The sequence below is a fragment of the Myotis nattereri genome, assembly GCF_964212035.1.
Source record: "Myotis nattereri genome assembly, chromosome: 13".
In the NCBI taxonomy this organism is placed as follows: Eukaryota; Metazoa; Chordata; class Mammalia; order Chiroptera; family Vespertilionidae; genus Myotis; species Myotis nattereri.
In genome coordinates this window covers 39,534,100-39,558,269 of record NC_138088.1, presented here as the reverse complement: position 1 = coordinate 39,558,269, position 24,170 = coordinate 39,534,100, and the positions used below count along the sequence as shown (strand labels likewise).

General features: G+C 39.7%; 1 protein-coding gene and 1 long non-coding RNA gene across 2 annotated transcripts in view; one reads left to right on the top strand and one right to left on the bottom strand.

The window, feature by feature from the left end:
- Positions 1-24,170, top strand: part of LOC308528644 — a 29,039-nt gene that overhangs the window by 1,853 nt on the left and 3,016 nt on the right. Inside the window, exons 2-3 of the long non-coding RNA XR_013996723.1 lie at positions 1,374-1,508; positions 4,788-4,909. This is a non-coding gene — a long non-coding RNA (uncharacterized lncRNA). The remainder of the gene's footprint in view (positions 1-1,373; positions 1,509-4,787; positions 4,910-24,170) is intronic.
- The window catches only part of ENTPD1 (ectonucleoside triphosphate diphosphohydrolase 1), a 94,534-nt gene continuing 76,798 nt past the window's right edge, over positions 6,435-24,170 (bottom strand). The window contains exons 8-10 of the mRNA XM_081104363.1: positions 17,891-18,007; positions 12,646-12,783; positions 6,435-9,060 (exon numbers count right to left, since the gene is read on the bottom strand). Coding sequence (XP_080960489.1) covers positions 8,854-9,060; positions 12,646-12,783; positions 17,891-18,007 — 462 coding nt within the window. The 3' untranslated portion in view covers positions 6,435-8,853. The remainder of the gene's footprint in view (positions 9,061-12,645; positions 12,784-17,890; positions 18,008-24,170) is intronic.

Below are 24,170 nucleotides of genomic sequence, written 5' to 3'. Positions count from 1 at the left end.
CTGCCCCACTCTCCTGCTGATCCGTGATTCAGTAGTTACGTGGTTGGTAATGACCATTTGCATATTACATCTTTATTATATAGGACTATCCTATATAATAAAAGCATAGTATGCAAATTGTCTCCTCGACTGGGAGTTGTCCAGGAGTTCGATCAGGTGGTGAGGCCGGGAGGGAAGCAGGCCCCAGCCAGCAGCCAGAAGCCTTTAGGGACCCTACCAGTGCACGAATTTTGTGCACTGGGCCTCTAGTTTCCTTTAAAGTGAGATTATCTATTGTGCATTAATTTAATACAAGTTAGACATTAATGGGCTGTTCTTCTACTCTGTTGTTCTTCCAGCCTTAATTCTTACCTCAAAATATGCAGCATTTTGCTACCTGAACAGTTTTGATTTTTCTCTTCTCCTGGAGAAGTAATGCCCTCTTCCTTTTCACTTACCTACTACTGGCAGGCCTAAGAAGGGACCATAGCACACAAAAAAGAGTTGTTTCTAGACACTAGTGAATATTTACATTAAAAACCTGCTAGAATTATCTCACAAATGTTTATTTTAGTAGAGATTTATTAAAAGAAAGGTTTTAGCCCTGCCGATGTGGCTCAGTGATTAAGTGTCAACCCATGGACCAGATGCTCACAGTACGATTCCCAGTTAAGACACATGCCTGGTTGTGGGCTCAATCCCTAATAGGGGGTATACAGGAGGCAGCTGATCAATAATTTTCTCTCATCATTGATGTTTCTCTCCCTCTCTTCTCCCTTCCTCTCTGAGATCAATAAAAAATATATTTTTAAAAAGCAGCCTTAAAAAAGAGGTTTAGGTTTAAACATATAAAAAGCAAAACTTACAATTTAAAATAGGTGATTCATTAGCTTTCTTCAGCTTCTCAGTGTCAAGTATTCTAAGAGATTGTCTATAAGTAACATAACTCATTGATTTACTGCTACACCAAAATTATTCTGCTATTCTCTTTAACTTCATAATCTAAAAGGCTGCTGTGGTTCTAATTCTCCCAGCAGGAGGAAGACGGCCCTGTAAGATATATTCTACCTCCTTTCATACAAGGTGCATCCTTCTGTACAATTAAGTACCTTACACCTGTTTACTTTTACCATGTTGCATAATGCAATAATCCTGCCCATCTTCGCTGTTTGACAGTTGGTAAAAGAGTACATTTATTTCTTCTTTTGCACAGTGCCCTCCATAAAGTTTAAATCCTTTTCTGTGATTATAATTGTAAACACTGTTTCTGCAAGATTTGAAAAATGATGATAATTGATGAGATTCTGTAATAGGTGTGTATTCTACTTTTGTTTACACTTGAAAATTTTAATAATAAAAAAGTTAAAAGTAACTTGTTTCTGTTATATTATTAGACTGATCTGTCCAGAAAATAGTTGAAGAATACATCCTTCAAATGGATTTAACTGCAGGAGACAGAGCAAATTCTTCACAGGGACTTTAATCTACATGTGTATCCCAAGAAGATGATTCAGTTGACTACTATAGAGGTAAAAATTCAAGAACTATGGAACAACACAAAATAGCATATTTTTAAGCTACTGATTCCAATTATGGTATGCCTATAGGTTGCAAAGCTGATGAGAAAGAGAACATTATGAAAAGACTACAATTGGTGCTGAGTAGTTTACTTTAAAAACGGCTCGCCATTTATTGATATCTGCCCCTTTTCGTTGTTACTTGTCAAAAAATTATCCTATGTAATAAAAGGCTAATCTGCAAATTGACTGAACAGCAGAACAACTGGTCAACTGGTCGCTATGACATGCACTGACCACCAGGGGGCAGATGCTCAATCCAGGGGCTGCCCCCTGGTGGTCATTGTGCTCCCACAGCCAACCTCCTGCAGCCGGCCAACCTCCGGCGGTCCCTCCCCCGGGCCGGCCTGCCCTGATCGGTGCTGATTGCTGGCCAGGCCGAGGGACCCCACCTGTGCGTTAATTCGTGCGCTGGGCCTCTAGTTTCATAATAAAAATAAGTTGTATGTCAAAAGGCAACTTGTGTTATTACAAATCAGTCATTTACATCTTCCATTGTTTTAGTACAAGTATTTATAAGGAAACTGGCAATATGGAGTACATATAATTGTTGCTCTTTAAAACTGGAAATCTATTTGATTTATTGAGACTCTGTTTTTAGTTACATATGCTAATGGTTGCATTTCTAGTTGCAAACTTCGTAAAAAAATAATTTTCTATAATTCATATTTATTTTACACATAATTATGTACATAGAAGCAGGAGTTTGAACTTCCACCTGGCTAGTTAAACTACAAAATCATAATGTTTTGAAACCTATCAGAACTAAATTCCTGAAAGTACTAGCCCTTTCACCCCTGGTAGAGTAACAGAAGGAGGAAAAAAATCCATTGAAATAAAAAGAAACCAGCTGAAGTTTTAAAGAATTTTTAAATGTTGCACATGCGTTTGCATTATGGATCACCTACCAGCTCTTTCCCATAGGCTTCTACTAAGAACACCAGGGTAGTACATAGAAGGCTAGGGGCAGGGCAGAAAAGCTGGGAGAAATCCCTCTGAGGCACACCAGGTCTCCACTGATTGTGAGGCAGTTGGTTCCCCAAAGGCAGAGGACAGGGGAGACAGAAATCTCAGGAGGTACAGAAAACTGACAAAAACAGCACTGAGGCTTATTGTGTAAGGGAAGGAGTAAGGTGTGTAAGTAGCATTTGAGTTGGCCCACTGTGGAATGGTCTGCTGAAAGAAGCACAGCAGTCAGGGAGTATATTACCACTTACCTGAGAGCCATGGAATGATAAAATAGTGGAGATCTTTAATACCCGAAGATCCCTGGACAGCAGTACTGGCATTACCTGGCAGTTAGAAATGTAGACCTCAGCCTCACCCTAGACCTACTAAACCATTTTTTAATTAAAATAAAATACTTTTTATTTCAACAAGATCCCTGAGTGAGTCATATACACATTAAATTTTGATGTGTGACCCTTTAATGTGCATTCTAATCCTTAAAATTCTACTTTAATATGTATAATCAAATGCTGAGTGGTTAGCTATACAGAAACAAAATGCATGGCCCAAGAAGGAAGATGCAATGTGGGTAATCAAAGAAGGCTTCATTGAGGAATCAGGAGTTGAGCTGGTCTTTAAAAGCTGGAGGAAGAGGATAGACCTATCAAGAGATAACATAAGTAAGGATACTGAAGCAGAAATAGTGGTATGGACCAGCCCCCTAGCAGTGGACAGGGAGATTAACTAGGACTGTTACCTGGTTCTTCCTAAAATACCCCTGAGCCCAACTGTTCAAAATGAAATGGGCCACATATCTTGCCCCAAGGAGTATAACCCAGATCCTGAGTAGAAGTGTCTCAGTGTTCTACTGGTAAGGATGTGGAAGCAAAGGGAAGCAGCCATTTATTCTGACTTGGAGATTTAGAGAAGGCTTCACTGAGTGAAGGAGCATTTGAACTGAGCTTTGAAGGTAGAGTGGGACAAAGGTATTCCAAGGTGAACAAATAACACCTGAACAGTGTCAGTGTCAGATGAAGAATCAGGTGTGGATCAAAAGACACAAATGTCTTTTGGAGCATTTAACCTTATTTTGTAGGCAACGGAAAACCAACAACAGTTTTAGTTGGGGAGCAATGTGATTAGGCCTGCTTTTTATAAAGATTAATCTGGCAGTAATAGATTGGCAACAAGACCACCATTCCTGGTATCAGGTCTTTACTGAGGTGATAATAATAAGATTGGAAAGGTGAGTCAAAATGAAAAACGTTGCCAAGGCAAAGTGGGCAGTTATTACTAATGAAGTTGATTCTGATCTTCGTTACTTGAGGTAGTTGTGGTATTAATCATGATAAAATGCAGGAGGAGGAACAGGTTTAGGAGGAAAAGTGGAGTTCAGTTTAGCTCATCCTAAATACACTGTATTTCCTCCTTAGCTCCCAAGACTTTCCCCCCTCTCTTCATAAATTATAAGGGGTTATGATGTTCTTAGGTGACTGTATAGCATTTGTCATGTTCACTGGTGAGCTTTGCTATTCAACATATACACAAAAGGGGCATAAAAACAAAAAGTCAACTCAAGTGCTGATGATGCCATCATTGTATCATCAATTTAAATTTAGAAATTTATTAAAAATAGAGAAATGCAAAAGGTATAGCAATGCTTTTATCACATGTAGTCTTACATGGCACTTTTCTAAAGAAAAGGCTTGTGAAGAAACCCCTTTCCCCATTATTAAAAATCCATTATACCTGTGATAGTAGATTCATGTGCAAATAAAAACTTGGGTACTTACCTACACTTGATCATAAACATATAAAATTAGGACAATAAATAGATGCATGGTCTTTCAGAAAATCTACGATTTTAGAATATGAGGCTGATTGGGGAGCTTCCAGAGCACCCTGATTAAGGCTGTGAAAGGGAGTTGCAGCTTGATGACGTCTTGGAAATAATGACATGTTTTTAAAAGAATATTCCTTAGAAAGGTAAGTAGATTAATATACAGAAAGCACACTTTATGTTTTAGTTAATGAGACACTTTGGTAGATTGGAAAGCCAGGCCCAGTGCTTCACTCCTTCTCTGTGTTAGAATCAATCATCCATATCCTTTGCCATATAACTTGGCCATTCTTCCCAGTGTTTTTCCAACTTGCTAATGTTGTGCTTGGTCATATGACTTATTCAGATCAATAGAATGTGGATGGAAGTGACGGGCCGTCCTGGCCAAGGTTTTAAGAGGTATTCTAGGTTTCCTCTCTCTCTCTTGTACCTCTGCCATTCAGCATGAGAACATGGCTCAGGAAGACACCAGGCAAGGAGTCTGTGAGGCACATGCAGCAGGCCTGAAGCAGAGCTACCCAGTTGACTTGCAGACCCATGAACAAGAAAATCAACATTTACTATGGTAAGCCACTGAAACTTTGAGTCTGTTGTCATTTTAATAAATACATTTTTTAATTGATTTCAGAGATGAAGGGGGAGAGAGAGCGAAACATTGGTGTTAAGAGAGAATCATTGATTGCTGCTTCCTGCACGCCCCACACTGGGGGTCGAGCCCACAACCCAGGTATGTGCCCTGATCAAGAATCGAACTGTGACCTCCTGGTTCATAGGTCGATGCTCAACCACTGAGCACACTGGCTGGGCTATTATTATTAATTTTGAAACTAAAACTAACAAACTGAAACATGGTTAATGAGCACAGCTAACTAGGAGCAACTGTCATGTTCTAACAAGATAGCAATGATTAGAATCTGAATCAGACCGGGATCTGACCAGTTTGGATGAAATTCAGCTCATCTTTTAAACTGACAATAAAGGAGAATATATTTTAATAGTGATTTTACTATTTTATGGTAAACTTTGCTCTGTGAGCTATTATCTCTATTTTAATATTCAATGTACACTTGACTATAAAGTAGGAGCATCAGAATTACTTATATTATCGTTTTATTGTTGAATCCAGATTGAACTTTCCAAAGGTCAGGCATGTTGACCTGAATAATAGACATCTCTCCCTTCACAAAAAAGGCAACAAAACCTGAGGAATAAAGTGAAATGTGGGGCTAGAATCTTAAAAGCTTGTTTAAGAATAATGTTAAACTTCATATATAATAAGTAATAGCAAGAAGGTTATAGCATCTGTAGCTGTCTTTAAAAAAAATCCCCTCAAAAAAAAATACCCCCCCTCAAGAGAAAGAAGGAGGATTATTATATGTATCCTTTTGGCTTTGAATGTATTTTTATACCTGTGCTGTCCAATATGATAGCCATGAGTCACATGTGACTACTGAGCACTTGAAATATAGTTAATCTTAATTAAGATGTAGAGTAAGTATAATTATACACAACAGACTTCAAAAGCTCAATATGAAAAAAATAAACATCTCATTAATTTTATATTAACTACATGTCAAAATGCTAATATTTTGGATATACTCAGTTTGATTGTACCATATTTTTTTTTTTTACAGAGGTCTTGACTGATACAACATTAAAATGAAGTATACCTTATTAAGGTGAAACTTTTATAATTCTCTCTCTCTCTCACACACACACACACGCACACCATAATTAACTTGAATTCTTTTGTCTACAGAAGTAACCACTTCAGATTTTTCCCCCAGTGGGTTCATAAAAATAAAAAGTTTCCCACCTTCTAAAGGAATGGGGTCACCAGAATCAAGTATGGGTGAAAGTCTAAGAAGGAATGGCAATCATTTATAACCAGTAGGTAATCCAATATTAAAATTTGATATAATCTATTTTTCTTGGCCTTCCTCATTCAGAATGGCCAGAAGCAGATTCCTAGATCTGCCTCAAAATCCTCTGTCTCTACTACAGATGAGGCTGTGTCTGCTAATCATGATTTGATACTTATAATAAGTGGAGTTTGGCTCCCAAATACCTTTAAGATTTTTTTATTTTTTGGATCCAGGCAATAAGACAGAAATGGAATAAGAAAAGATTTAGGTGTTTACAGAAGGAAACTTGTGAGTTCTAATTTCAACTTGCTAAGGGGTGAGGTTTAGAAAAGAAAAAGCAATAAACTTGGGGCAGAGACATGAGTTGGCTCTGCCATATACTAGTTTATATGCCCTTTGTTTGTAAAATAGAAATAATACTTAACACCTCGTGGGGGTTTTTAGGACCAGAATAGGTAATGTGCCTGACAGTGCTTTGTATATGTAGACATAAGGATGAAAGGAGCTGCTACTGGCTCTATTTTTATGACCTTTTATTTTAAATATTATCATCAATTACTATTTATTTGATTCTGAACTGCTGTGCAGTGAGCAAGCAATATAATTAAGAAGCCAGGAGTATGGGAATCATTGATAAGCATCATACGTCACATATGTTACCATGCAAAGTACGTGAAAAGTACATGAACAGAGTATCAGTGCTGCCATGAGCGCCTTTGTGGGCTTAAAGCAATATTAAATCCCAAATCCATCAGGAAACAGGTCTTCTGTGTACTTCCCTTTCTACCATGCCTATAAGCCCTGTACTCATGCAGAGAGTTAAGCACATGCTTTGAAGTTATGAGACTGTCTAGTAGTATATATGGGAGAGAAAATAATGATAAAGTGCATGCCAGACTTTGCCTCAATCATTTGAGCAAGTGACTTAGCATCTCTGAGTTTCACTTGCTGTTTCTATGAAGTGGAATGGTAGTACCTACCTTCAAATTTTTGTGAAGATTAAATGAGAAAGTTAATGTAATGCACCTGGACACAGAGCATAGTACATAACAAATGCTCAATAAATACTAGCTATAACAAAATAGTTACTACTAGTAGAAAGAGGTTAAACATGCCCTAATTTGACTTCTTATTCCTGATCAAGGTACAACACTTATATTCAGCTGGATATTGTAAAAAAATGACTTGATTACTCAAGAGATGTAGGGATATTTGGCTTCTAGTTTGTGGGAGAGCTTTTCCTCCCCCCTCCCCTGCATCCCCCTCTCCTCACCAAACCCACCCCACATCAGCTCAATAGTCACTCCTGGGGCAAGTTCAGAGTAGCACTTCACTACCCCATCCGGCTAAAAAAGTAACTCTCACCAATCCTTAAAGAAAGAAGGCACAGAGTCTCTTCATATTTCCGTGACAAGGTCCATACTGCTGCTTCTCCCACAAAATATAACATGGAATAAGTAAATACAACTCCTACTTGTATGACAGAAGTGGCATCTTCACTTACAGATCTGGTTCCTGGCACATTTTGATGTGTAAATACCGTGACAGCAAAAAGGCATGTCGCACTGCACTAATGCAGCTCTCTCGCTAAAGTAAACACTGGGAAAACAGATATGGCATGGCTTTAAACTCAATAGCATCTTTGTGGTGCAGTTGACTAGTATATTTGCCTATTAACTGAAAGGTTGGTGCTCTGACCTACCCAGGAGTGGTCTTGTCTCCAGCCAATTTTTTGGTGATGAAAATATTCTGGAATTAGATAGTGGAGATGATTGCACAACACTGTAAATGCAGTGCTGCTGAAGTGTACCTGTTAAAATGGTGAATTATGTGTATTTTACTACAGTAAAAACAATACTCCAGGGTGCATTTCTCAACCCTCCATTGTAACTATATTTTCCTTCCTGACATGTATACATCCACCATGTAGTATATGTCCTGGTATCTGAGTGCCTATATGTACATCAGCTTTTCAAAAATCCCTGGTGTCGATGTTTCATTCTGTAGCATTTTGGCATCACCCAAGAATATGTGATTCATCCACATCCCTGTTTTGGATTCGATTGAATATTAACTGCACAAGCACATAAATTCCCTTACAAGACTCTTTGGTCCTAGGACATATTTGCCTAGTCTGGAAAATTCTCCCATGCAAAGGGCAGACTGGGAATGGGATGTGTGTCTGCCCTCTCCAAAGGCATTGTATGGCTTTCTTAATAAATGCAAAATGAGAGTAAAAGGGTCTGTAAGATTGCAGTGAGATTCTTCTTTTAGCCAGCACAAGTTCTCAGCACAGGATTCAGGACTCTCTCCTTCTGGATAAAACCAATATTATTCTTTTCTAAAGCAATGATCATGAAAGATGGCAGATTTTTAAGACTTACACGAACACAGAGCACATAAAAGGGAGAAGAAGGTTTGGGAAAGACTCACAAAAGAGACAGTGTCCATCAGGAAGTTCTTGAGGCAGAAGGTGGTGAATACTTTCCAAGGAAAGACTTCAGCAAAGCCAGAGAAGCTTCATACAGGTCAAAACTGGCCTTGGTGAGCAAGGAAGGGTGACCTTGGACACCACTGCAGAGGAAAGTGCTCCCTGGACAAGTTTTTTTCCCTCATTCCCGCCAGCAGATTTCAGCTGCTCCTGCTATACCCTGTCTTTCTGGAAATATGAAGGCTTGTGAAAGATGATCAAGCCTATGAAAACCGCTGCGACCAGGATCAGGGAGAAGAGGACCATGAGGGAGACATAAGTGGAATGGGAGAGAGGTTTGGACACTGGCTGCTCAGCTGGGATCATGTTGGTCAGGTTCAGCATATAGCCCAAAGTCCATCCCACGTCAGTGTGCCGGATCTGCAAAGAGTGAGGAAAATCTGTTTCTGGTCTGAGGATTTAATGAGCTTTCACACACATACCCCCGCCCCCCCCCCCCCCCACACACACACACATCCATAACACTGAGCCACCAGAAAGTGGAGAAGCACTATATTCAGCTCTCTACAGGGATTACTTCTACGTTCTACACTGAGAATTTGGTTGTGGGGCAAATGAAGCAGGGGCAAGTTATTAAGAAGGAGTTTGGAGCCTCACTACTATATTCCCAAAATTTAGAGAGGATCTTGGTGACAGACTGCCCACTTCTCCTGCAGAACTTAAATAGAAGAACATAAATAGATCCTCAGAGATTTGCATTCTTTATTTGTTGTTTGTGTGAATGTCAGGGGTCAAGGGTGACGAAGGAAGGGAGGTAGGAGGTGACAGAAATCAGACCAAGGGTAAGAGAATAATGCTGGTCCCTGGCCTTTTATATCTATGTCAGGACCAGGAATCTCATCCATATAAACCAGGACTTCTTTATGATTCAAGTAGGGGAAATTGGGGAATAATCCCAGCAAGACAATATTGCTTTATGGAAGTTGGAAGACTGCATATACATAAGAATGGATTCTTTTTTTTTATTATTGCTTAAAGTATTACAAAGGGTGTTACATATGTGTCCATTTTATACCCCCGCCCTAGACAGTCCCCTATCCTCCCCTTATCCCCCAGTGTCTTATGTCCATTGGTTATGCTTATATGCATGCATACAAGTCCTTTAGTTGATCTCTTACCCCCCTACCTCCTGCCCCCCAACCCTCCCCGGACTTCCTGCTGCAGTTTGACAATCTGTTTGAGGCAGCTCTGCCTCTGTATCTATTATTGTTCAAAAGTTTATAATGGTCTCTATTATCCATGAATGAGTGAGATCATGTGGTATTTTTCCTTCATTGACTGGCTTATTTCACTTAGCATAATGCTCTCCAGTTCCATCCATGACGTTGCAAATGGTAAGAGTTCCTTCCTTTTTAGAGCAGCATAGTATTCCATCGTGTAGATGTACCACAGTTTTCGAAAAAATGGATTCTTATTAAATGATAAAACAGCCAAAACCGGTTTGGCTCAGTGGATAGAGCGTCGGCCTATGGACTGAAGGGTCCCAGGTTCGATTCCGGTCAAGGGCATGTACCTGGGTTGCGGGCACATCCCCAGTGGGGGATGTGCAGGAGGCAGCTGATCAATGTTTCTCTCTCATCGATGTTTCTAACTCTCTATCTCTCTCCCTTCCTCTCTGTAAAAAAATCAATAAAATATATTAAAAAAAATAAAAATAAAAAAATAAATGATAAAACATGCTCTGATCCTGCCATCTTCCTGGAAATAATTTCCAGTTGCCTCAAAATTTATTGGAATAACCCGGCTGGCAAGACTCAGTGGTTGAGCATCAACCTATGAACCAGGAGGTCACAGTTTGATTCCAGGTCAGGGCACATGCCCGGGTTGTGGGCTCAATCCCCAGTGTGGGGCATGCAGTAGGCAGCCGATCAATGATTCTCTATCATTGATGTTTCTATCTCTCTCTTCCTCTCCGTTCCTCTCTGAAATCAATAAAAATATATTTTTAAAATACTTGTTGGAATATAGGTAGTCTATGAATAATAAGTAATTTTGGAATTTTTAAAAAAATATATTTTATTGATTTTTTATAGAGAATTAGAAACATCTATGAGAGAGAAACATCGATCAGCTGCCTCCTGCACACCCCCTACTGGGGATGTGCCCGCAACCAAGGTACATGCCCTTGACTGGAATTGAACCTGGGACCCTTCAGTCTGCAGGCTGATGCTCTATCCACTGAGCCAAACTGGTCAGGGCTGGAAATGTTTTTATTACATGAGTTGTGCATGGTCATAGTAGAAAAGTTAGAAAGTATGTATACTCCTAAAAAGAAAAGATAAACCAGTATACTTCACCACTCAGAAGTTGCTGCTATTATCATTTTGTGACATATCCTCCTAGTCCTCTCTCTGAGGTTTTTTCTTATCCAAAAAAAAATGGAATTAAATTGTATGTAGAATCATTCACTTAACAATACCTTGTAAAATCATCCTATGTCTCAAGGAATTTCTATAACATTGTCACTGGCGTGAATTGCTTTATATGTTCATTTTTACTTACTTTATCCATTATTTATAAATCCTAAAAATGGAGTAATTGGATAAATTAAGGTGCATATTTTAGGGTTCTTAGTACATCCTGCCGATAGTCTCCCCAAAGGTTGTGCCAATTTACATTCCAGCCAATACCGTGTGGAAATGTTTCTGTCTCCTAAACTCTTATCAGTACTGGGAATTAATAATTTGTAAAAAGCTCACTTCCCTTTATAAGGGACAGGAACCTTATCTGACTGTGTATGTCAAGGAAGGTTCCAGAGTTAGTTATCACCTGAGGTTTAGGAGCATTGGCTTATTCACTGGAGTTCAGAGAATATAAATCACTTGTAAATTTGACATAGACGTGTCCCTGTCTGATGGAATGAAAGGAGAACTGGGATATTAAAACAGGGAAAGATTTGTGTTCAAATAAGCAAGGTCAGTCTTGGCAAGAGTGGAGTAGCCTCAAGGCTACGGTCTTCTGATTCACTGTTTTGTTTTACTTGAAATCATCCTATATAATAAAAGCCTCGGTGGCATCACGTGATGGCCGCCGTGACGTTGTCACAAGATGGCCACCACAAGATGGCAGTTGGGGGCGATCGGGCCAGCAGGGGAGGGCAGTTGAGGGCGACCAGGCCTGCAGGGGAGGACAGTTAGGGGTGACCAGGCCTGCAGGGGAGAGCAGTTGGGGGCAAGATCAGGCCGGCAAGGGAGGGCAGTTGGGGGTAATCAGGCCAGCAGGGGAGCAGTTAGGCATCAATCAGGCCGATGGGAGAGGATAGGGGGCGATCAGGCAGGCAGGCAGGCAGGCAAGCGGTTAGGAGCCAGCAATCCCAGATTGTGAGAGGGATGTCCGATTGCTGGTTTAGTCAGACATTCCCCCAAGGGGTGCCAGATTGGAGACGGTGCAGGCCGGGCTGAGGGACAACTCAGTCCCTCTCCACCCACCCCTATGCACAAACTTTGTGCACCGGGCCTTTAGTATTTAATAAGGGGGTAGATTGTTTTTGCCATTATTGGGTAAATGTAGAGAAATACTGTTCTTGAAATTTTTTCAAGTGAGTTGCCCATGAGTCATGCAGCAAATGTAAATGATTCTCTGCCTGGATACCTGCAGGTGGCGCTATGATAAAGCACAGCAGTGAGGTTGCTTGCTTTCTTCCCCCCCCCCCCCCCCCCGTTTAAAGCTCATGCTGAGCTTGGCTTCTAAGCCAAGACCTCCCATTACAGCCACTCATCCCCTTCTTCACAGTGAGTTTTCAGATTGTTCATCTTTGAAGCTACACTCAACAAAGCCCCGGAGGGTTCGGCACAAAATGCCAGCTTGGGTTAGAAGTGAAGTGGTAAAACAGGACATCAGGCAAAAACAAATCAGGTTGACTCCTACCTCTTTCAAGCCCAAAGCTGCTTCAGTCACAACCCAATCTCATCACCCCACCCCCAACCCACCAAGTACCCAAATTACCTCCTCCATGAAATGAATATCCTTCCAGGAATCAGGTGTGAAATGATAGCCCCCAAAAAGGAGAGTGATAATGTAGGTTCCGGAAAAGCAGTATTCACTCAGGTACTTCTCCTTCACATCACCAAACTGTGTCTTCAGCTGTAAGTGAAGTGAAAAATATATCATACTTGTACAACAGGCACTTCTCCACTTCGTTTTCAGTTGATCTGTTCTAGAGAGAGGAGCGCCCCAGCTCATGCAGACCTGCAAGTTGGCCTCTCCAGAGGGCTTTGGGAGTGGTGCTGCACTCCTTCAGTGGGTGCAGGGGTTTATAGTTCAGAGTCTGTTTAGGGAACTTTTCCTCTAAGATTCTATGCAATAGTAACAAGAACTCCAGGAAAGAAGTCGTTTCTGTTTAGTAGGCCAGAAACACTTTCATCCCTCCTAAAACTTGCGTTGCACCATTAGATTAGCATGTTAGACGTCTGAAAATTCTTGCATAAAAGAAATTCATGCCGAAACCGGTTTGGCTCAGTGGATAGAGCGTCGGCCTGCAGACTGAAAGGTCCCAGGTTCGATTCCGGTCAAGGGCATGTACCTGGGTTGCGGGCATATCCCCAGTAGGAGATGTGCAGGAGGCAGCTGATCGATGTTTCTCTCTCATCAATGTTTCTAGCTCTCTATATCTCTCCCTTCCTCTCTGTAAAAAATCAATAAAATATATTTTAAAAAAAATTCATTAATCTTCGTTTGCTCGGAGTTTTCTATATGCTCTTGACCAGTCTGATTCAGAGCCTCTATACGCATCTTAAGGAAATGGTGTCATAAAGAGCCACCCAGTTTAATCTCTGGACTAGTAGCATCAGCATCCCCTAGGACAGTGGTTCTCAACCTTCCTAATGCCGCGACCCTTTAATACAGTTCCTCCTGTTGTGGTGACCCCCAACCATAAAATTATTTTCGTTGCTACTTCATAACTGTAATGTTGCTACTGTTATGAATTGTAATGTAAATATCTGATATGCAGGATGTATTTCCATTGTTAGAAATTGAACCGCCGTGACGTCATCACAAGATGGCCACCATAATTAAAGCATAGTGATTAATCACAAAAACAATATGTAATTATATATGTGTTTTCCGATGGTCTTAGGCAACCCCTGTGAAAGGCTCGCGACCCACAGGTTGAGAACCGCTGCCCTAGGAACTTAGTCCTCACCCAGAACGGCCAACACAGAATGTGATCACGTACATAGTAATGTTTGAGAAACAGCTGTGGAATACAGTGGGAAGCATTTTGCTCAGGATTGCTGAAAGTGCTAACATCTCACCTGCTGTCCCTCTGTCCTTACCTAACTTTTTTTTTTTTCGCACCTGAGTCATGCATGTGTTTACTTACTCTACTCCTGAAAGATTTTAACAGCTACCTGCCAGCCCTTGCCTTTGCCTAGTTGTTGTGAATATGTGCCCTTATGCTCCTCTTCTCCCCTCGATTAAAGTCAACAGGCAAGGACATGGCTAGCTTAGCTCCAGTTATTTCTTCTCTGCCCTATTCCTCAGCCCTTGAAATAGGCATTCCCTCCCATGTACACCCAAATGTTAGAGAACTAACATTTGTTAAGCATATACCAGGAATTATACCAGATGTTGTATATGTAGGACCTCTTGGCTGCCTGCCTGTTCCGCTTTTGCTCAGATTTCTCTCCCCTCACAAGGAACGTCCTAACTTTAAACCCTAACTGGTAGCTGGAGTCTGTTTCTCACTTGGCTCCTGCCAGCCCTCAATCCCTGGAAAACTAATTCCATACCTAATTCCATGCCTGCTTTGTCCTGCTCTGATGGAATTCTTTGAATGACCCAGCTTGGAACCTTCCTTTTTTATTACAGTCCTTGAAATTACTCTTTGATCAATTCCTCTGCATATGACGTTCTCCTGAGACCTTGGTGTGATATCAGTTGACTTCGCCTTTCCAGGTCCCTGCCCCTTTCTGTCTGCACTTTGCTTTTGCTTTGTCAAAAGACCTCTTCTCCCATTTGATGTAGTCTTGGCAGGCCTGTCAAACAACCGCTGTGGGATACAGAATTCCACAAATCCACTGTTGCAACCTCAGAGGCTCTTAAAGGCTTGCTTGTCCCTTGGGGGAATGCTATTTTGGCCTAATTTCTCTGAATTCTTCAACACTTCTATCCCCTTCTTCCTTCTAGGGCAGGGGTTCTCAACCTGTGGGTCGCGACCCCTTTGGGGGTCAAACGACCCTTTCACAGGGGTTGCCTAAGACCATCGGAAAACACATATATAATTACATATTGTTTTTGTGATTAATCACTATGCTTTAATTATGTTCAATTTGTAACAATGAAATTGGGGGTCACCACAACTTGAGGAACTTTATTAAAGGGTCACGGCATTAGGAAGGTTGAGAACCACTGTTCTAGGGACTGTACATTGGCTATGCAGTCTAACTTGCTGAGGACTAATTACGATACAAGCTAACAATATAGAAGCCAAAGTCATCTACCTAGTTCATCAATCCAGAATTGATCATGTTATTGTTTTTTTCAGTTACAGTTGACATAAAACATATTAGTTTCAGGTGTACAACATAGCGATTACACATTTATGTAACTTACAAAGTGATCGCCCCAGTAAGTCTAGTACTTACCTGACAACATAGGTAATTATTTTAATATCATTGACTATTTACCTGTGCTGTACTTTACATTAAGACAGTTTGTATTTCTTCATTCCATCACCTTTTACACCCCAGAATTGATAATGTTAACGCTTGTGCATTTAATACTAAGTGCTCTCCAAATAGGGCGATGGTTCACCCTCTTTTACATTTTATTTCCCCTGCCAAAGTAAGGACAGGCAGTACGGTTATAGTATCATAAAGCAGTTAGCCCACCTTTGAGTACATAATATATGCTTAACAATTGTCTGCCGAAGGTGTCTAGAAGGACATTCCCAAACTAAAGTCAGACTGGGGTATCAGTCCTTCCTCATGTTGAAGTTAGAAGGAAAAGAAGAAAAGAGTTACCCCATAACAGAATATTTCACACACACACACACACACACACACACACACACACACACACAATGCTTTCCACACTGATGGACAATGCAATTAGAAAAAACACTGGGTCATAACACCCATCTCAGCATTCTAGGCTCTAGCTGAGGGTCTGGGTCTCACTCACCTGCAACTCCACCCCCATCGACCCTGTATTCCCACATCCCTCCCCACCAAATGTTTCAGAATTTCTCACAAATGCAGGTTTTCCTGACCTTGCTTCCAGGGCCTCAGCCTCTGAGCAATTCCTCATGTGACTTAATTGAGTAGACCTGCAGGTCTGCTTACTATAAGGTTCCCAACCAAATGTAAATGTAATCTGAGGAAATAAAAAGTGGATGAGCCTGGCCGGCATGGCTCAGTGGTTGAGCATCAACCTATGAACCAGGAGATCACAGTTTAATTTCCAGTCAGGGCACATGTCCTGGTTGTGGACTCGATCCCCCAGTGTGTGTGTGCAGGAGGCAGCCGATCAATAATTCTCTCTCGTCATTGATGTTTCTATCTCTCCCTCTCCCTTCCTCTCTGAAATCAATAACATATTTTTTAAAAATAAAGTGGATGAGAGTAAGGAGAGAAATCTGACAGAGCTTTCCTTTGGAACATAAAGTAATTTTTTTTTTTCAAAGTGCAGCCTAAATTTACTTTTTTGGCAGCCTGATGTCTAATTTCCACAACTTCAAGGTCTTCCTCCACAGATCACCACCAACTGCAAAATGCCTCCCCTAACTGTTTTGTAAGGTGTTGGGGCATATTTGAGCAGGTCTTTTGAAAAGCCCTGATTACCCTTTCTTTAACTCAGACAAAATACCTAAGGAGAATTCCAAACCTCCAGGCTCTTCTTGCACAACCTTCCTTTCCCCTTTGTCAGTGCAGATGGGAACAGCATCCATTTTTAGTTAATTACATTTTTTCAGAATGAAATCATTCACTTTTGCAACTGTGTTAGCTTAAAACAGCCGCTGTTTGCACTACTCCTAGATGATGTCTTTTTTAAAATCAGAGTAGACCCCATAGCTCTCTTCTTCCTGGAAACTTTCATCAAATAGTGCCAAATCTTGAATGACTCAGTGCCTCAGATAAGAAAAAGTTTGTGCTTTCAAATTTATGAGTAAGTAGGAGATATCTGGACCTAGGCAGTGGTGTCTGTGGCAGGTTCTGTGAATTGCCCATCTTTCTTGCTAATAAAACTCTTATTTGGGTGTTTGGATAGGGGAGTGGGTGACAACATGCCCAGGTCCAGGAAGCAGCTCAGTAATGGATCTAAGACTCTAAACCAGTCATAAAATCTTGCACCCTGCTTTCCCAGCCAGTCTTGGCCAATGAGAGATATAAGAGAAACTGTTAAGGAGCCTCTGGGATAGCTTTGCTTCCTATGAAAAGGAACAGACATATCTGGCTCTACCCTTCTTCTGACCTTGAACATAGCTGCAATCCCTGAAGTTAGATCTTGTGTCCATCAGAAAATAGACATAGCCCTGGCCAGTGTTTTTGGTGGTTAGAGTATCAGCCTGAGCACCAAAGGGTCTCAGGTTCGATTGATGGTCAAGGGCACATACTAGGGTTGCAGGTTCAAGCCCACCCCCATCGATCGGGGTATGTGCTGGAGGCGACCAGTCGATATGTCTCTCTCACATTAATGTTTCTTGCTCTCCACCTCCCCCCTCCCTTCGACTCTTTCTCTAAAAATCAATGGAAAAAATATCCTCAGGTAAGGAATAACAGAGAGAGAGAGAAAGAGAGAGGGAGGGAGGGAGGGAGGGAGAGAGAGAGAGAGAGAGAGAGAGAGAGAGAGAGAGAGAGAGAGAGAGAGAAAGAGAAAGGAAGGAAGGAAGGAAGGAAGGAAGGAAGGAAGGAAGGAAGGAAGGAAGGAAGGAAGGAAGGAAATGAAAAGAGACATAACAACAGAACTGAAGAATGGTTGAGATAGAGTCAAATTGCTGACCCCATGCCAGCAGCTGCCTACCACCAGACCTCACTTTAGGTGAGAAAAATAAGACCTTGTTTTAAGCTACTGAATGCCAAGTTATTAAGAAATGCTGATGAACTCACTTCTGAATGCACCATTTGGACTTCCCTAACATGTTTGCTGTATTGTGGTCAAATTAGCACGACTTAAAGGGCAGACTCACATCCTCCTTGTTGTCAAGGACATAGAACAATGGTAACAAATGCTATTTCTAGTTACTTACATCTTTCCAAGGCCGAGAGCAGAAATTTTCCATCCTGTCAGTTATATCTTCCTGAGAGAGGTGTTCCTCTGATGTGAGATTTAAAAAATTCATCACATAGTAATAAGCTGAAAATGCCTGCAAAAGAAAAATGCAGTTTTGCAATGTCCAGGACAGAGGGACGCTGAGTCCCTTTCCAGAAGGCCATACCCTTAATGAAGGTACCTACAAATCTTTGCTGAGTCAATTCACAGGGTTTTTGATATTTCAGACCCTAGCAAAGGGGTCACTTTGCTGCTGGCATGCGTTTCTGAGCCAGCTGGTAGCTAATTTTCTCTAATTTTAATGGGAGAGTCAGGGAGAAAGAAATATGGGGGAGAGAGGAGATAAGAAAAAAGAGGGAGAGGTTACAAAAATCCCATCTTCAAAAAACTATTTTACATGATTTTTTAAATAAATAAAAACTGGAAAATTCTATATAAGGGTATTAAGTCTTATCTCTGAATGGCAATTATAAGGTGTTTTTGTATTGCTTCCTTTAAATAGTCAATCTTTAACAAATACTTATTGCAGATTTATCATGAGTTAGGACCCCTGAAAAGTTTATACAAATCATTATCATAAATGAGAACTATAGAAAAAGTTAAAAGTTGAAATGAGTGAAAAAGGAGACATTTGATTAAAATAACCTAAATTTTATCACTTAGAGACAATTAGTATTAAATGTGATATAGGAAAAAATATTTTACCTCCATCCTAATACATCTAATTTTTATCATACTTTATACCACCCTATAACTTCACTTTGTACCCTTTTTATATAGTATGTATTTAAAGAGGAAAAACTAATTGAGCAGAGCTTCTACATGAGGTATCTAAAACCTTAACTCTGGAGTTTTTTCCCTTTCCCTGAAGGATGCCAGTGTTTAGGAGAAATCATTTTGGAGGTCGTAAGAGCATGTCATTTGCTTATGTATGCCAGGCCCTGGGCCGAGTCACAGTGCATATTGGAGAGGAGTAAAAAGGTTTCCCTTTGCTAGCAGTATTTGGATTAGAGAGTATATTTTGCCTTCTGTAAAATTACTAAAGTAGAAGTGACTATAGAAAGAAAATGTGATTCTCAAACAAGCCAAGTGCATTCCTTTGTAATTTTCATGGGCAGAGATACAGGTGGGCAGAAAACAGGCTGTTGGCGGGTAAAGGACAGGAGTTAGCAAGGACCCCCATGGGGGCTCGGTTCTGACTCAGAGAATAGGAAAATTGTTCTCTATCAGATAGGTTCATGCCAGCTTTTTAACAATTGCATTTAAAAAAATATTCACATATATATATGTGTATAAAACATATCTAATTTTAAAACATGAATGTAAGTGTATTTGTTCCTTTTTAATAAATTATTTTCATTGATATTTTTGTTTGATTTTCTCCTCCATTTCTTTTTTTTTAAATAGATTTATTGGTCCATTACTTTAATTGAGGTAAAGAAACCTTGGAAATTTATAGGCTAACAGTTTATCAAGCAATACAAATTCTTTTGTTTACCTCAAAATGTAATACCAATCCCCATAGTAAACAATGGACAGAATTTTTTATACACAGACACATTAAAAAAAAGTGGACAGAAACCTCGTGCCAACATCAAAAATGCAACAAAAGGTATTTTTTTCTTTTTACAATCTCTGGATTCCACAACAGGGGAAAAAAAAGGTGACATTCTTTTTAAAATTTGGTGGCTTCGTGACACAAAGACTTTGATCTGTAAATCATTTTCTCATTGGCGCACATTCTTGAACACTTTTTTTTTTTATTCGCAGCTTTTGATTCGGCTTAATGGCAGCATGGAGAGAGAACACATTTACACAGAGGACTTGATCAACACCTCAGAAGGTGGTTTTTTCCTTTAAAAAATTTCAATGTAAAGAATGACTTATAAGAAATATGGTCCATAATTTGGACATGATCTAAGCAAAAGGTTGTTTTTTTTGTCTTTTTCAACAGTTAAAATACAAGTTAGAAAGTCTGCTGGCAGTTTATATCAGGTGTACATCGTTTCCCCATGCATTCCCAACTCATAGACCTCAAGGGAGCAGGCACACTGAAGTACAAGGGATAGGGCATCTGCTGGCTGGACCGGAACCTCAGGGTGAGCAGGTGAATGGAGTGGACTGTTCAGAGCTGCTGGCTTGTTATTCAGTGAAGGCCCAGCTGACACGGGCACCATTTCAACATACTGAGTCACGTTTTTGTTTACTATCTACTTTTATTGCTCCATTTCCACACTGAAGAAAAAGCATCCTCCCTTCTTCTTTCCAGTGTGTGGCTGAAGGGCTGGCCTGGGACAGTGAACCAGTCTATCAAACAGGGGTGTTGACAGCTGTTGCCTGCTCTCACCCGGCCTGCAGGGAGCCAGAATCCCCCAGTGAGAGCATAGCACGGACAATACTCAGTCACTGGTTTTCATGGAAAAAGCCCTAGTAAAACTGACTAAATTATGTGAGTCAACACAATATGTTTTCTGTTTTTGGCATTTCAACCTGTGGAGAATTTCTTCCTGAAATGTGCTGGTCTGGGGCCTCCACAGTATCTTTTAAAAAGCTGCTCTGCCGAATCAGGGTAAACCTTTAATATTGTCATATCTATAGAGTTCTTTGTATCTATGTGATTTGTCGATGCTGATGCCATTTATCCTCTACAATCAAAAGTGTGCCAACCAGCACTAAGTTAATCTTTCACACTCTAAAACAAAAAAGGTCTTGTGGTCCCTGTGTTTCCTTACATTATCAAAAACATCATTTAGCAATAGCAATACTTAGCTTTCTCCTCCCAAAAGGCAGTCGTAATTTTGAACCCTACTTTCATATTTGTTTCTTTAAGAGGACTGAGGACTATGTTAGACCTCTTCTATTTAAGCTGAACAACTGATTACATTTCTAAAAACACTTTCTTTAAATCCAGAATCTAAAAAACACCCATTGAAGAATAAGGCATTTTAACAGGTGTTGACAAATTCTCAAAAATAGAGTCAGGCTTTTCAGTCTTTGGCATTTTAAAAAGTCTGGATTTGTTTATTTTCAAGTGCTAAGCACACAGAATGTTTATGTATGAGACACAGAATCTTACTGGTTTGTTAAAGTTATTTTTTCAAAGCCCTTATTTACAGACTCTCTATAGTAGTAAAAACTACCTGGATAACGCATTTTTCTGCCACACAGAAGGGATCAGGCAGCCGTACCCAGAAAGCATTTCAAATACATACGATTAAGAAAGAACAGTCAAACCCCCTGTAACAGAGTACCTCCCCACCTTTTCTAATGCAGCCAGCCCTGCGCATGCTCTTAACTCTGCAGCTGTGGGGAGACCAGATACCCCTCAAACAAAAAGCTAGCCACCTACTGGGTAGATTGATCAAATACTGGGTTTCTGGTTTAGTCACTAAATTTAAAAAAAAAAACCATAAGGAAGAGGACAACTCCAACACACCCAGCTCAATCTGTCTGGTCCAGGGGATGACATTTCCCCCAAATTTACTGATAAATGCCACCTGCCATCCAAAATAGAGAAAACATTCTCCTCCATTTTTAGTTCCAACAGAAGTCCACATTAAATGTATTACTAGGTTTTTATTCTTTTTTATGTTATTGTAAATGTGATTTGCTAATTTTCTTTTCAAATTGTTAATGCATAGGAATGCAACTGATTTTTGTATGTTGATGTTATGTCCTACAATTTCAGTGAATTCATTTATTAGACTTTTGTGTGTGAAGTCTTCAGGGTTTTCTTGATATAAGATCAGGTCATCTGCATGTAGATGCCTTTTATTTCTTCTTCTTGTCTAATTGCTCTAGGGAGGACTTGCAGAAAATATTAAATAGAAGTGGTAAGAGTGGGCATCCTTGCCTTGTTTTTGATCTTAAAGGAAAATCTTCTCATTTTCACCACTGAGTATAATGTTAGCTGTGCATTTTTCATATATGGCTTTTATTGTGTTGAGGTCATTTCTTTCCATTCCTAGTTTATTGTTGAGTTTTTATCATAAAAGAATATTAAATTTCATCAAATGCCTTTTTCCGCTTCTATTGAGATGATGTGATGTGGCATATCACATTATTGATTTTGTATGGTGAACCATTGTTACATCCCATGGACAAATCCCACTTAGTCAGGTATATTGTCCTTTTAATGTGCTGTTGCATTCAGTTTGCTAGTTTTTTGTGGAGAATTTTAGTTATTCAAAAATTTCCACATATTTGTGAGTTTTTCAGTTTCCTTCTGCTGTTGGTTCCAAGTTCCACCCCACTGTGGTAAGAAAAGATACCTGGTATGATTTCTGTCCTCTTAAATTGGTTGACTTGTTTTGTAACCTAATATGATATCTGTCTTAGAGAATGTTACATGTGCACTTGAGAAGAATGTAGATTCCACTGCTGTTGGGTGGAATGGTCTGTATTTTTGTCTGTTAGATCCATTTGGCCTAAAGTGTTGTTCAAGTATGCTGTTCCTTTGTTGATTTTTCTGTATGGTACTTCAATCCATTATTGAAAGTGAAGTACTAAAGCCTCCTACTATTACTGTATTGTTGTTTATTTTTCCCATCAGTTCTGTCAATGTTTTCTTTAAATATTCAAGTGCTTTGATTTGGGATACATATATATTTATAATTGTTGTATCTTCCTGGTGAATTGACCTTTTATCATTATATAAGTCCTTGTTCTCATGACAATTTTTGACTTAAAGTCTATTTTGTCTGATAAGTATGGCCACCTTTGCTTTCTTTTGGTTTCCATTTGCATGGAATATTTTTTCCTTTCCCTTCACTTTTGGCCTATGTGTGTCCTTAAATCTAAAGTGAGTTTCTTGTAGGTAGCATATAGTTGGATCTTATAGACAACATAGAGTTGAATCTTTAAACTTTCTATATAGTTTTAGTTTCTTTATAATTAGCATTATTAATTTTTATAATTGATATTTCCTTACATTATTACATTTCAAAAGACTTTCTAAAATTAGTCCTAGAGCTCATCTACCATTAAGAAATTCTCTTGCTTTTGCTAAGATGTGATATTTACTTTTTGAATAAGTAGAAATTATTTTTAAAACATGAACAAACAGAAAATTTCTATAGGTGAATTTAGCAAAATACTGAGCCTTCACTGCAATACATAGCCATCAAATCAACAGGGCCTCCCAGTCCATATCACTTCCTACCCCCAAAGCTCTGCATGTCATGCATTTCTGTTCAGTTTAATTGAGTTAGTTTCAGTACAGCAGTCTATCCTCTCTCAATTCTATTTCTTGTTTTTGTGATATCAATTATCCACCCTCCTCCCTGCTCCCCCAACTTTGGAGAATCTCCCAAGGAGCCCTTTTTCTACTCTGACATGGCTTCTGAAACTCTGCTCATCAACATCACCAGTAACCTCTTAACTGCCAAAAACAATTGTCATTTTTTTATTCTACCTCTTCCTTGACTTTTGGCTGCATATCATTCATTTATTCATTCATTTTTCGTTCTTTCTTTCAACAAATATTTACTGAGTATCCTGTTGTGAGCAGTGATCAAGACAGGTGAAAATCCTGCCCTCTAGTGGAAAGCAGCAGAACTCCAACAAATAACATGGTATATGATGGATGGTAGTGACAAGTGCTACAAAAATAAAGCCTTTTGTTACATGCCCCACATATATAGAGCCTCTGTGGGCAGATTAGAGAAGCCCACAGAGTAGGCATAGGTCATTTATAATTTCTTCCAGACCTGATGCAATCTATTTCAGTCATTTTTATCATGAGAACTGTTGCTTGGTAATTCTACCTTTATCAGGTTTCCAGGGAAACACATCCAGAAAATTAACCTAAAGCCAAATTTGTCCATAAAGGAAGAAAAGGGGTTTCTTAAATCATTTTCCAAAGGTCAAATAAAAAACATATTGGGGAAAAATATTAAATGAAGCATTGTAGATACAGAAGGAACAGGCATTACAGTCTAGTCTCAAGATTCTTCCCCAAACTAACCAATTGACGTATTCTCCTACCCCCATTCTAACTTGCTTCTCTAACTTGTATTAACAGATATTAGATTGTATCTGCCTGGCAGGATGCATTTTAGAGGCAGAAGTGGCATCAATTGCAGGGTCTTTTTGTCTCTGGCATATGTATCTGTGTCTGCTTTCCATACTTCCAAGTAAACTTGACCTCTGACACTTGTGTGGCATTCACTCCCAGACATTGCTCTGCTTGGGCTCATGGTTCTACTTTAATCTCTAGTTTTCATGTACTTTTTGTTTTAGGTTAAAGGCTCTAATGT